This window comes from Peromyscus leucopus, chromosome 3 (genome assembly GCF_004664715.2).
Source record: "Peromyscus leucopus breed LL Stock chromosome 3, UCI_PerLeu_2.1, whole genome shotgun sequence".
Classification (NCBI taxonomy): Eukaryota; Metazoa; Chordata; class Mammalia; order Rodentia; family Cricetidae; genus Peromyscus; species Peromyscus leucopus.
The window spans coordinates 13,470,026-13,484,014 of NC_051065.1; the positions used below are offsets into that span (position 1 = coordinate 13,470,026).

General features: G+C 39.0%; 1 protein-coding gene across 2 annotated transcripts in view; it reads left to right on the forward strand.

Annotated features, from left to right (window-relative positions):
• The first annotated feature begins 639 nt into the window (after positions 1-639).
• Tmem168 (transmembrane protein 168) overlaps positions 640-13,989 on the forward strand; it is a 28,822-nt gene continuing 15,472 nt past the window's right edge. Inside the window, exons 1-2 of one of the 2 annotated variants that reach the window (XM_028871791.2) lie at positions 640-823; positions 6,037-7,288. In XM_028871791.2, the coding sequence (XP_028727624.1) occupies positions 6,161-7,288 (1,128 nt within the window). In that variant the 5' untranslated portion in view covers positions 640-823; positions 6,037-6,160. Of the gene's footprint in view, positions 824-910; positions 1,154-6,036; positions 7,289-13,989 lie in introns of those variants that run through there. The other variant, XM_028871792.2, reaches the window with a different exon arrangement.

The following is a 13,989-nucleotide window of genomic DNA, read 5'->3' on the forward strand; positions in this document are numbered from 1 at the left end:
GTGAGGAAGGTTTTGTTACCATTTTATACATGGAGACACCAAAATTGCAACCAGATTTCAACCCCTAAGTTTACCCTGGCATCACAGCAGCTCTGAAATATGACTCCCAACAGTATGGCCATGTGAATTCAGGGACAGCAGAGTGCAAATTAATATTGTCAGTGGAGTTTGAAAGTCGCTCAGAGCCAGGGAGAAATAGGACTGTAGAATAAAGATATTCAGGATGTGGATTAATGGCGGACTTAATTAAAAAAGCAAGTTGAGGTAAAGACAGAAGGGCTTTGAAGGCTTGGTTATCATATGCAAAGCCATATATTATATCATCTCTATGAAAGAGCAGCAACGCCTTTTGTATACATTTGCAGTCTACTTGCAACTATCCCACCCAAGGTGGCCCAGTCTCGGTTCTCTCCTATAGCGGTTGACCTAGAAGATTTAGGGGCCTGGTCTTCCTCGGCAGTCTTCGGGTTCCCTGCTCTTGCTGCTAATCCCGGGTGGGAGTTAAAGCCGGACCCAGGGTGGGGCCGCCGGCCTTGGTGCAGCGCTGGGCGCACCTGCCTCGCCGCGCGGGGCTCACAGCTGGGCGTGGAGAGCCGCTAGGAGGCCGGGCCGGGAAGGAAGCGCGCGGCGCGGCTTGACCCTGGCGGCGATCCGTACCGCCCGGAGTCGTCGGCGCAAACATGGCGGCCGTGTTGGGACTCGGGAAAGTTTCCACCGAGGCCGTGCGGTGCTAGCCAGGGCGGCTCGGGCTCCCGTCCCCCGGCTCACCACCAACTGGTTCCGAGTGGCAGGACGGAGCGGGGTGGGTGGCGACCGGAGTCAGGTAAGTGGCTCCGGGAGAGCCGCGGGGCGGCCGAGGGCTTGGGCGCCGCCCAGGGCCGCGCTGACCCGGCCAGGCCCCGCCCCGCCGACCTCCGGGCGGGAGCCGTGCGAGCCCCGGACCGGCGACGGCGAAGGGAGGGCGTCCCTGGTCACCCCGACCCCGGCGTCTCGTGGTGTCGTCTTCTCTCCGAGCTCGGGGTGGCGGAGGGCCAGGGTCCCGGCCCCATCTCCCCACCCCTCGCTAGGATAAGGCCTAATGGGAGACGAGTTACCCTTGCGGCTCCGGAGGGAGGAATTTAGAGTTTTGAGTGGCCATTCTTCTGGTTAAGAGGTGCGTCTAAAGAGTTATTGGCAGGGACCCAGCAAAGCAAGATTGTAATTGTCCAACCCGGACTTCTCAGTGTGGTCCTTCCAGGTTTTGATACTTCCTCTAAATGGGACAGAAGTAGATTTACACTGAAAGGTCATGAAAGCGACACATTGTGTCTTGAAGCCCATTGCCGTAGGACACGGGGAGGGAGGGTACTTTCTGTTTCCAAAGAAATTTGGTGAATTTAGTGAAGGCTGGAGTTAAGCCGAAAGCAAAGAAGCCAGACATTCCTGGAATCTCCCCTAACTACTAGTATTAGTTGTGACATATTAGAAAAGCTGTTTATTTTATCCACATTAGTTCTGTGTTAGTCTTTTTTTTTTTTTTTTTTTTTTTTTTTTTTTTTTTTTAACAGATTGAATGCTAACTTGATTACAGACTTGGCTAGATACTGAGCATGCATTGTGGAAGTCAAATCTCACCAGAGACCTTGTGACTTAGTGAGGAATGCAGACATTAAACGCGTGGTAAAGAGAAGAGTATTTTTTTTTTTTCTATTTCAGAGGATGTGCAGGGATTATCTGACTAGTGAAAGGCGATTCTTCTAAGAAAAGGATTTTAAGCCCAGACCTGAAGAGATTGACAGACAAAGGGTAGTTAGGACTAGGAGGAGGAAAAAGTGTATCCAGAGAGGGCACGGTAATTATGTAGTTCAGAATCGAAATGTCATTATGTTTGGAATCCAAAGTGAGAGGAAGAAGAGTAACAGATGGGTAGGAAAATTATTCCTATCTAATGTAGAGTACTTTATCAGGCACTGAATGAGCTTAGTTAGACTATAGTACTATGAGGGATGGAAAGCCATTCGAGAATTTTGCATGGCGTAGTAACATGGTAAAATTTGGTCTTAAAAGCCAACTTTCTAGCTGGGTTTCGGTGGTGGTGCATGCCTTTAATCCCAGCCCACGGGAGGCAGAGGCAGGTGAGGCAGCTCTCTGAAGAGTTCCAGGCCAGCCTGGTCTACAAATTGAGTTCCAGGACAGCCTAGGCTGTTACACAGACAAATCCTTTCTCAAAAAACCAAACCAACCAACCAAACAAAAAAAACACAATTTGTATAAGAAGTGCAGGAGTAAATTGAATAAAAAAAAAAAAAAAAGGAAAACATTCAAGCATGAGATCATGGTGGCCAAAATGGAGATGGTGACTTTGGGGATAAGAAGTAGAAATGTGAAAGAGCTGCTAAGAAGAAAGAAAAATCAAGAGCTGGAGAAGATTAAATTGTGGTTGAAGAAGTGTGAAAGAAGGTTAATGTTTTATATAGGATTGAAGGTTGGAGGTGTACTACTGGGTTCAAACCCAGGGCCTCCCAAATACTAAGCATTCTTTCTGAGATGTATATACAGCTTGAGATTTTTTTAAAAATGGACTTTAGCAGTGACTTGCTGATTGATTCCATTGTGTTCTGCTTTTATTTGCCTCTGGAATTTTCCATGAAATCATTAGGAAAGGCAGCTCAAGTGAAAAGAATTATAATGCTTTTTTGATTTGTTTTAATTTCTAGTTCAGGCTATCTTTTAAAGATAAAATGGGCAAAGACTTTTAAAACTAAGTCCTGTAAGAATGTGGTAGCATAATATTCCATGTTACAGCTGTATTGTCTTTTATTAAATTATATAATTAAGATATGGAAGTAATTGAGATTGCTCAAAGCCTAGGTTGGGGTTGAGTGACCAAAACATGGGTTGAAAATGAAGAACTTTGAAGACAAGCAAGGAGAAACCACTGAGTTAGGAAGAAAATATGGATCCTTGAACTTTAGAAGCCAAGCGAAGGGAAGATTTCAGAAGGTGATAGTACTCAACACTGTGAAGGATTTTAAACACAATGTGCAGGGATCCTGCAAAGGTTCCATCATATTTAGGAACTTGCTGATCATTCTAGAAGTTGACAGAGCATTTACACTAAGGGAATGGTACTGCTCTGTGTTTTGAAATGAGTGTATGAGAACTTAAACAACCAAACATTAGCTGTCAAGAAAGAAGAAAATTGAGTATGGTAGAAGAGATGGGGAGAACAACGATTGTTTTTGTTTCTCTTTACCCCTTTGTTTAGTAGTTTTTTAAAAAGCTGACCTACAAATGCTTAAGCATTAATGAATTAAACATAAGTGAAAGTTTGGAGAGAATGACATTCTGTAACAGCGAAAATTCACAAAGGAATGGCTATTTCTGACTGGCATTCAGAGATACAGATAGAGGTGGATTTATTTATTGGAAACTTACAGGTTCCCTTTTGATGACACTGTTAGGAAGCAGTCATGTGATAAAAATTCAGTGAGATGTAGGTGTCAAGAGATTTGAGAAGAAAGAGGTTTGAACAGTCACAGAGTGGGAAAGAATATTGACCAGGAAACACAGGAGTCTCATGAATGTAGAGTGTGGTACCTTTCAGCATAATGTGTGAATTTTTCTCTGTCTAGTAGTGCTCATTCTGAGCCTATATTATATCATCAATATTTTGAGTCTCTCTCTCCTCTTTCTCCTCTCCCCCTGTGTATATTATAGTATATAGGAGTAATACTTTATAAAAAATTTTTTACAGTCTAGATTTTATCAGTTTCTTATACTAATATAGAAATTGACAATATACAAAAAGCAGACATTTTCATTAATCTCACATGGTAAGAAGTGCTTATATGAAACATAATAGAGGAAAATTGGCTTGAATACCTAATGAATAGATTTTGAAATAAAAATATGCTTTACCTAAAAAAAGTAGAACTAGTAATGGCACTTGAAATGTGCTAGGGATCCTAAGATTGTTCCAGAAATAGTCTTCTCCAGCCAAATGCTACTTAGGGGTTAATTCTAAGTTATCTCATGATTCTATTTGAGTGTGTCTTTTAGTGTACCTCTATTAGGAAAGTTTAAATAAGCTAATCACACCCTCCCCTCCACTCGTGTGCATTTGTTGCTTGGGTTCAAGCTTAATGCCTTGTAAGTATATTTTAGAGAAACACTCTGGCACTGATACCCACCCCAGACCATGAACTATTTGTTTTCTGAATATTTTGGGCTTTTAAGTATTTATGACCATGAGCTATTACAATAGATCAGTTCTTACAGTATACTGGAAAACACCTAGTGAATAGTTCAGTTATTCTTTTTATATATTTGTGTTACAGTATACTGGAAAACATTGAAGAGCTACCTAGTAGATAGTTCAGTAATCCTTTTTATATATGTTTTTATATATTTGTGTGTGTGTGTGTGTGTGTGTGTGTGTGTGTGTGTGTGTTGTGTGGTTAATATGTGAGCGTATGTCAGAGAACTACTTGTAGGATTTGGTTCTCTCCTTCCACCATTATAAATCTCAGAGATTGGACTCATGTAATAGTAACTACTTCTCAGTTGAGCTTATCTCATTGACTCCGCTGTACATATATATTATATAGTTTTTTTTTTTTTTTTTTTTTTTTTTTTTGCTTTTTCGAGACAGGGTTTCTCTGTGTAGCTTTGCGCCTTTCCTGGAACTCGCTTTGGAGACCAGGCTGGCCTCGAACTCACAGAGATCCGCCTGCCTCTGCCTCCCGAGTGCTGGGATTAAAGGTGTGCGCCACCACCGCCCGGCTAAATATATATAGTTTTTTTTAAACCATTTTTGTGTTTTGGGTGAAACCTATGGAAGCACATAAAGTTGAAATAGTTATTTGGGTCCTAGCAAATAATTGCTGTAGTGTAGTGACCTTTTGAAAAGGTAGACTTGAAGAAGTTCTTCATTTACTTTACCATGACCTGGTAAGCATTTCAGTATATGAGTTTTGAGTAAGAAGTTCAGCAATTGATTTACTATATAGATAATATTTAGATTTGAAAAGTAAGTAATAATCCAAGTAATCTATTTTAGTAGGAGTGAAAGTACAAGAATTATGTCTCAGCTTTAGGGACTGAGTAACCTTAATAGAGTTAAATTTTATTTCTAGATGAGTTTATTAGATAAACCATATAAAGACTGACATTTTATAGCATTTTTAGGACTGTCTTGTAATAAGATTTAGGGATTTAAGACAGCAATAATAGTTAACATCTCTGTATACTAGTGTTTTCAAATTAGAAGTACTAATGAAGTCCTTCATTCCATTTAAAAGTTGAGTGGCGTTTTGTTTTGTCAAATCCAAGTGCTTATGATATAAGTGAAACTGAGTATTCAAGTAGGACTAGATTAGCCAGGTTCAGCTTCTACACTGACAAGAAGACTCCACTGATAGTTAGTGATGCAGTCTAATCAATATGAATAGAAATCATGGGCATTTTCCTTTGTGTAATTTGCAGAATTTATAATCCATAAAACATTTCTATTAATATATATGCAATTAGCCAGGTGGTGGTGGTGGTGGTGGTGGTGGTGGTGGTGGTGGTGGTGCACGCCTTTAATCCCAGCACTCAGGAGGCAGAGCCAGGTGGATCTCTGTGAGTTTGAGGCCAACCTGGGCTACAGAGTGAGTTCCAGGAAAGGCGCAAAGCTACACAGAGAAACCCTGTCTTGAAAAAAAACCAAGAAAAAAAAAAAGATGTATGCAATTAAACTTTGAACTGGATTTCAGAAGAACCTCTTTTTCTCTTACTCATTTATGTAATATAGATGGGCAGTGGTGGCACATGCCTTTAATGCCTCCCAACACTTGGGAGGCAGAGGCAGGCAGATCTCCGTGAGTTCTAGGCCAGCTTGGTCTATAGAGCAATTTCCAGGACAGCCAGGGCTACACACAGAGAAACCCTGTCTCAAAAAACAAAACAAAACAAAAAAGGGGGGGAGGTAGTCATTTATCTAGTATAAAGAAGATGGAACAAAATCATAATAGTATATAAAATGAACTGTGCAATAATGTTTCTTCTCTTTAGGTCACTATAAAGAAAACTTCAGAGAACATGTTGGAATAGAAGTTAGCACCATCTTGGATTTGTTGAATGAAATACAGGAAGTTCATTTTTGCACGTGTGGGAAGCACCTCCATTGCCAGATTACATGTGTAAATCACTGCGGTACTGCTTCAGTCACTGTCTCTATCTAGCTATGACACGGCTGGAAGAAGTCAATAGAGAAGTGAACATGCACTCCTCTGTGCGGTATCTCGGCTACTTAGCCAGAATCAACTTACTGGTGGCTATATGTTTAGGTCTTTATGTACGATGGGAAAAAACAGCCAATTCTTTAATTTTGGTGATATTTATTCTCGGCCTCTTTGTTCTGGGGATTGCCAGCATACTCTATTATTACTTTTCAATGGAAGCAGCAAGTTTAAGTCTCTCCAATCTCTGGTTTGGATTTTTGCTCGGCCTTCTATGTTTTCTTGATAATTCATCCTTTAAAAATGACGTGAAAGAAGAGTCAACCAAATACCTTCTTCTGACATCTATAGTATTAAGGATATTGTGTGCTTTGGTGGAGAGAATTTCTGGTTATATCCGCCATCGGCCCACTTTACTAACCACAGTAGAGTTTCTGGAACTTGTTGGGTTTGCCATTGCCAGCACAACTATGCTGGTGGAGAAATCTCTGAGTGTTATTTTGCTTGTCATGGCTTTGGCCATGCTCATTATAGACCTGAGAATGAAGTCCTTTCTAGCTATTCCAAACTTAATAATTTTTTCAGTATTGTTATTTTTCTCTTCATTGGAAACTCCCCAGAATCCAATTGCTTTTGCATGCTTTTTTATTTGCTTGATAACTGATCCTTTCCTTGACATTTATTTTAGTGGACTTTCAGTAACCGAAAGGTGGAAACCTTTTCTGTACCGTGGAAGAATTTGCAGGAGACTTTCAGTGGTTTTCATTGGAATGATTGAACTTACATTCTTTATTCTTTCAGCATTTAAACTCAGAGACACTCACCTCTGGTATTTTGTGATACCAGGCTTTTCCATTTTTGGAATTTTTTGGATGATTTGCCATATTATTTTTCTTTTAACTCTTTGGGGATTTCATACCAAATTAAACGACTGCCATAAAGTATATATCAACCACAGAGCAGATAACAATAGCCTTGATAGAATCATGGCATCCAAAGGGATGCGTCATTTTTGCTTAATTTCAGAGCAGTTAGTTTTTTTTAGTCTTCTTGCAACAGCAATTTTGGGAGCAGTCTCCTGGCAGGTAAGCTCATGTGTTTCGTTGTTGGTCTTAGTTTATTTTCTTATGTCAGTGCCAATTAGAGATTATACTTAAAGACATTCTTAGACTATACTTAAAGACATACTTAAGATTATGCTTTAAAGACATAACCAGAGTTACTGGTACCAGCCTAAACCCCTACCTATCTTCTGTGGCTTATGTATAGCATATTTATGGCATAGCCTTTTTCTTAAGATTTTATTTGAAAAGAAATTATATGTGTAGTACCATATTAGGTTTGAAATAAAGATTAGAGAATCTGAATTTTAGATAAGAGAAAAATAGATTTTGTGATATATTTCCTGCCCAAAAATGTTTTTTTAATATGCTTATGGACATTCAAACTATATAGTTAAGAGTTTGTGTTTATAGTAATTTTTAAGTTATATGTGTGTGATTTATGTATGAGTATGTATTGTGTGTCTATGTACATGCATGTGTGTGTTTATCTGCATGCATATGGAGGGCAGATGTTTGCATCAAGTACCTATCTTGCTCCATCATTTTCACCTTTTTTTCTTTTTCTCTTTCTTAATTTCTCTCTCCTTTCTTTCTTTCTTTCTTTCTTTCTTTCTTTCTTTCTTTCTTTCTTTCTTTCTTTCTTTCTTTCTTTCTTTCTTCCTTCCTTCCTTCCTTCCTTCCTTCCTTCCTTCCTTCCTTCCTTTCTTTCTTTCTTCCTTTCTTTTTCTTTTTTGAGAAAGGGTCTCTCACTGACTTGACTACACTAGCTGGCCATCAAACTCTAGGGATCCTTCTGTCAATATCTCCCCAGCACTAGGGTTATAGACATGTGCCACCACACCTGGCTTTTCCCATGGGTTATGGAGATCCTGACCCAGATCCTCCTATTTTCTTGTCAGGCACTTGACTGACTAAGCCATCTCCTCAGCCCTTGTTTCTATATTATTTATGAATTTGTCTTTTCTTCTGAGTAGTTATTGACATTTAGCTAGAGATGGTACTGAATGCTAAAGAGCTCAGGACATCTTTGCCCTTAAAAATGGATAACTCTGTAATGAGAAGAAGAGGCTAACATGAAAAGAGTTTGCTTATAATTTGTTCATAATGTGACAAACAGTATAATTTGAGTACCTCAGGCTGGAATGTGGACATACAACAGCAACTCTTCTTGGTTCAATTGCTTTGTACCAATTTGCTGCTGCTGCTTGATTTCTAGATGTGAGTGTTAAAGGGCATTAGATATAAACACTTGCCTGGGCATGGTGCTTCTTTTTAGTGTGGGCTGCCTCAAGGAGCCTGTATGGGAGTTGAGCAAGTGGTGAAAACATCTTGGGTGTTGTCTCAGGGTAGCTTCCTCATTTTGCTTACTTGCCAGAGCTAGGGACTTTCAGAATTATGATGTCAGAACTCTAGCAAGAATTTTCCTTCCTCTTCCACTTTTCTCTGTGTTGGCCACTTTCCCAGTCTTAACTACTTTTTCTTTGCCAAGTCAGCCTCATTCATGTATGACTCCTTTCCAGGTCATAAAATTCTGTTAACCAGATACTATCTTGGTCACTAGATTTTTCTGTTTTGCATATACCAGTGCATATATGTTTTGAATATACTTCAAGTAAAGTATACACACTTGTAGATGGAAGTTTTCCTGTTCTACAGCCACTCTTAAACACACATAGGCTTATATTAATTATAAATGCTCAGCTGATAGCTCAGGCTTGTTACTAGCTAACTCGTATACTTAAATTAACCCATATTTCTATATATACTTTGCCACGTAGCTCATGGCTTGTTACCTCATTTTTTTACATGTACTGCTTGCTTGCTCGGTGGCTGGCTGGCTGGCTGGTGTCTCTCTAGACTCTCCTGATTCTGACCTTCCTCCTCCCATCATTCTCTTTGTGTCACTGTCTCACCCAATCTCTTCTTGCCCTGCTATCAGCCAAATAGTTTTTTTTATTAACGATGAACATAATCCACAGCACACAGCAATGTGACTACACAAAAGCTTTCTAAGGAATCTTTCAGCAAAGATAATGTTAGGAGAATCAATCTCCATGGTATTAACTTTTATTGGTAGTGTTTCCTAAAGTTGACCTACTTGAGAAAATCACTTAAGTTAGCTCTCAAATGGTATCTCATTTGCATGAGTGAAAGTATTTCATTTAATGAGTATATTTAAATAACTCATATTTTTTTTACCTGTTTTTCAGTTAGGCTATTTGTCTTGAGTTTTAAGAGATCTTTGTATATTTGGGTACAAGTCTCTTATCAGATTGAGGATTTAGAAATATTCTTTTTACTCTGGCTTATATTTTAACTTTCTTATTGATACTTTTGAAGAATAAACATTTTACATAAAATTTAGTTTATCAGTTCTTTCTCTTATGAACTATGTATTTAGTATTTTATACAAGAATCTGCTCAACTGTAGGTTCTCTTGTATTTTATTCCAGAAGCTTTATCATTTTAGCCTTCACATTTTGGGCTATGCTCTATTTTAGTTTCTTGTTTATAGTATAAGGACCTTAATTTTATTTAGTTTATGAATATCTAGTTGCTTCAGCACCTTTACTGAAAAGACTGGAGACTGACATTTACCCAACTGAATGGCCTTTGTATATATGTCTACCATAATTAAATGTAAATGTGAGATCTCAGACCCGAGCTATTTTTTTTTTTATTTTAGTCTATGTCTATCTTTCAGATAGTGTTATACTGCTTTTCAAGGTATTTTCTAATTTCCTTTGTAATATCTTCTTTGACCCGTGGGTTATATATATTTTTATTGTTTAAAATCCTAATATTTGTGGATTTCCCAACATTAGTCTATTTTTTTTTTAATTTCTGATTTATCATTGTGGTTGGAGGACACAATTTGTGTTTTAGTCTTTTGATGAAGACCTGTTTATGGCCTGGCATATGTTTTAGTTCATCTTCACTTGAAAAATAATCTGAAAAAGAATACACTGCTGTTACGCAGAGTATACTATAAATAAGAGCTAAGTCGAGCTGGGTAGTGATGTTGTTCTTGTATCATTATCCTTGATAATTTTCTGTCTAATTCTATCAATATTAAGAGATATTAAAATGTGTATTTCCTCATTTAAGAAATTGTGTGTGTGTGTGTGTGTATGTGTGTGTGTGTGTGTGTGTGTGTGTGTAGGTGTGTAGGTGTGTGTAGGTGCTGTTGCGGGGGGGTCAGATTCCTTGGAGCTGAATTTGCAGGCTGTCCTGAACTACCTGATATTGGTGCTAGGAACTGAGCTTTGATTTTCTGCAAAAGCAGTAAGCACTCATAACTGCACTGCTGAACATCTCTGGCCCCTCAGTGTTTTTTGTTATTGTTTGCTTGTTTTGGCTTTATTATTCAAGGCCTGTTCCTAAATGTAGGAATAGATTTTAGAACTCCTTGGTCCTTGATTTTTATCATCATAAAAATGATAAAATTATCATCATAAATAAATATATGGCATTGTTTAGTAGTTTCAATAAAAACCCTATTACTTGCTTCCAAAGCTTAAAATATTAATTAGAGAAAAAGCTTGCTGAGCCTTGTTCTTAACATCTGTGCTTTGTGTCATGTGGAATTTGTTAAAGTTCTGAAGAATGGAATTCAGTAATTTGAGGAAGAGCCTAGCATTATGCTTTGCTAAAGTCTTGACGCAATCCTGGTCAGCAATACACCTATTGAGTGCTTTAATGGTTTAGCGGTTCAAAACTAATGTAAATCTACCTGAATGTATTTATATTCCCCAATTGGCTGCTACTTGATAACTGTTGTGTATGATGTTGGGATTGTTCCTTGTAGGAAATTAGACTTTTCAGCTTAATTGTCATTTAACTGATAGAAAACTTTCAAAATCTTTCTTCTGCCCAGTGTTCTGTGAAATGTAAATGGGTATACTCAGAGGGGGAAAAACACTAAAAGAAAATACTGAACGAGCAGCATTTCTATACTCCTCTGTCTATGGAATAGTTGTCTCTAACCCTCACTAACCCCATTACCTTCCTCCCAAGCTCACACACCCTTTAACTTCTATGCGAGATCTCTCCTTGGACCTTAGATGAAAAGCAAATGTAACATTCATATGAAACATAATTTGGAAAGCACCTACCAGGTCTATACAAGTTCCAGTGACTTCAAATGATTTAGAGTCAGAAAATTATATAGTGAAAGGGAAACAGTTGAGGTCTGTTGGGTAAGACTATTTTGGAGAGAATGACATTGCCAATCCAAGTCCATTCTCAGCTATCTCAAATTCTTTAACTTGAATTTTAATAGATTTCTAAATTGAACTATTTACCTTACATTTCTAAATGGTGTTCCTAATACACACACACACACACACACACACACACACACACACTCCATGTTTCTATAAAAATAATACTGAAGTGTTAAACTTTTTGCTTGTGTCTCTTTAACTGATCCTTTGGTTGGTGGTTGATTTCTACTGGAAAGCTCTCCCACTAATGGTTGGGTGGGTACAAACCTAATATGACAAGGAAAATCAAGAAATTAAAGAAACTTAAGTAGACCAGTTTGTCAGCCGAGGTCAGGATAGATGAAAATAGATATGGCTTAACTCATCAGTTATTTTTCTTTTATGAATTTTTTTATGTCATGGCTAAGAACATGTGAAGCTTTTAAGTAGCTTTGTTTTTTTTGTTAGCTCTTCCACTCTAATATTGTCAGAATGAATCAGTAGTTTCATTCCCAGTTACTTTCATTAAAGAATTGGAATTTCACGTTAACCTCTATTGGGGTTTGCTCATAAGCTCATTCTGACTTTAAAATGCACCGTTTTAGCCATTGTTTCCCACAGTGAGTGTTATGTTCCCTGCTTGCCATTTGCTTCAGTCTCTTAAACTTTCCCCTTCAATAAGTCAATTACAAAGGCACAGTGTCGTAGCACAGCTAGTGTGGCTTTGATGGGAATTGGAAATTCAACAGAAGGCTGAAGGGAGACTGCATCCCACTTAGAAGCATACCCCATGACATTTTCTTATGTTTAGACATCCCCTCTGAAATCTTGAGCTTTACATGTCTTTCCTTGCTCACTGTTGTAATTTGGAGATTTGGTGCAGGTTTTTTTTTTCCCCCCGAGATAGGGTTTCTCTGTGTAGTTTTGGTGCCTGTCCTAGATCTCGCTCTGTAGACCAGGCTGGCCTCAAACTTACAGAGATCCGCCTGGCTCTGCCTCCCTAGTGCTGGGATTAAAGGCGTGTGCCACCGCTGCCCAGCCATTGGTGCAACTTTATGTAGAAACCCTTTTCATTCAAACCAGAAAATCCATTATACCGTTAATTTCACTGTAGGTGAAGAGGGCCAGTCCCTGGGTATGGTAGAAGTTTAGTATCAGCCTCACATCCAAAGAAGGGATGAAATCTATTAATGTAGCATGATTTCACTTCCAGCAAAATGGAAAGAGCAGCCTTTCCTTCATTTGGGATGGGGAACAGGGAGCTTTCCAATCTGCTGCTGAATTAGAAGTGCGTGGCATTCACATTTTTATTTTGTTTTGTTTCGTTTGTTTGTCCCAGTTTAGAGCCATTTAGTCTAAGTTACAAAGGGGGACATTATTTTAGCTTGAAACTAAAATTTTATCACTTTTCCCAGAACACTATAAAAAAGGATGTCCTAGTACATTGTGTTGCTGTGACAGTAACACAGAGTAGGTAATTTATAAAGAAATGACTTTTTTTCTCACAGTATGAAGTTAGAAAGCTCAATTTCAATAGTGAACATTGAGCTAGATGGATTGATGGATCAATGGATAGATGGGTGGATGGATGGATAGATGGAGGGAGGTAAAGGGCTAAGAAGTATGTTTCACAGCTTTGAACTCCTATATAATAATCAGTATTTCATTTGTGAAGGTCATTTCAAAGTTCCCTGTCCTTATGACCAATAAATGTCCCATTAGACTCCATTTCCTAAGATTGCTGTGTAGCTAGAGTTTTCCTGCCTTGCCCACAGTCAGGACAAATCTTTGTCACCCGCCAGTCCCTCAGCCGCTCAGACCCAACCAAGTAAACACAGAGACTTATATTGCATACAAACTGTATGGCCGTGGCAGGCTTCTTGCTAACTGTTCTTATAGCTTAAATTAATCATTTCCATACATCTATACCCTGCCACGTGGCTGGTGGCTTACCGGTGTCTTCACATGCTGCTGGTCATGGCGGCTGCTGCAGTGACTCTCTTCGTCAGCCCTCCACTTCCCAGAATTCTCCTCTCTCCTTGTCCCACCTACTTCCTGCCTGGCCACTTGCCAACCAGTGTTTTATTTATGGACCAATCAGAGCAATTTGACATACAGACCGTCCCACAGCATTGCTGTATCGAGAGTTAAGTTTCCAGAGCATGCTTTGGTGGAAAATATTGAAACCCTTCAGAGGAGTAGATGCTCTTTTCCCATTAAAACACCAAAAACAATGGTTTGAAGAATATTTTCTTCATGAAGGATGGGTGTGGTATAGTTTCTAACAGATAAATTCTGAGCAGTGCATCCTGAACATCATAGCGTATACTTTGAAAATTTATATTATATCTCAGTCACTCCATCTGGCCTGGGGATTCAGTCAGCAGGCACACAGTGAGGGGCTGTTGCTGGGTAAACAAGGCAGACCACTTTGCAGTAAGCATTTAATAGGGAATATGTGACCCACTAACAGTTCCTTTGTGATTTTATGTGACCCTGAATGGATATCTTGTTCCC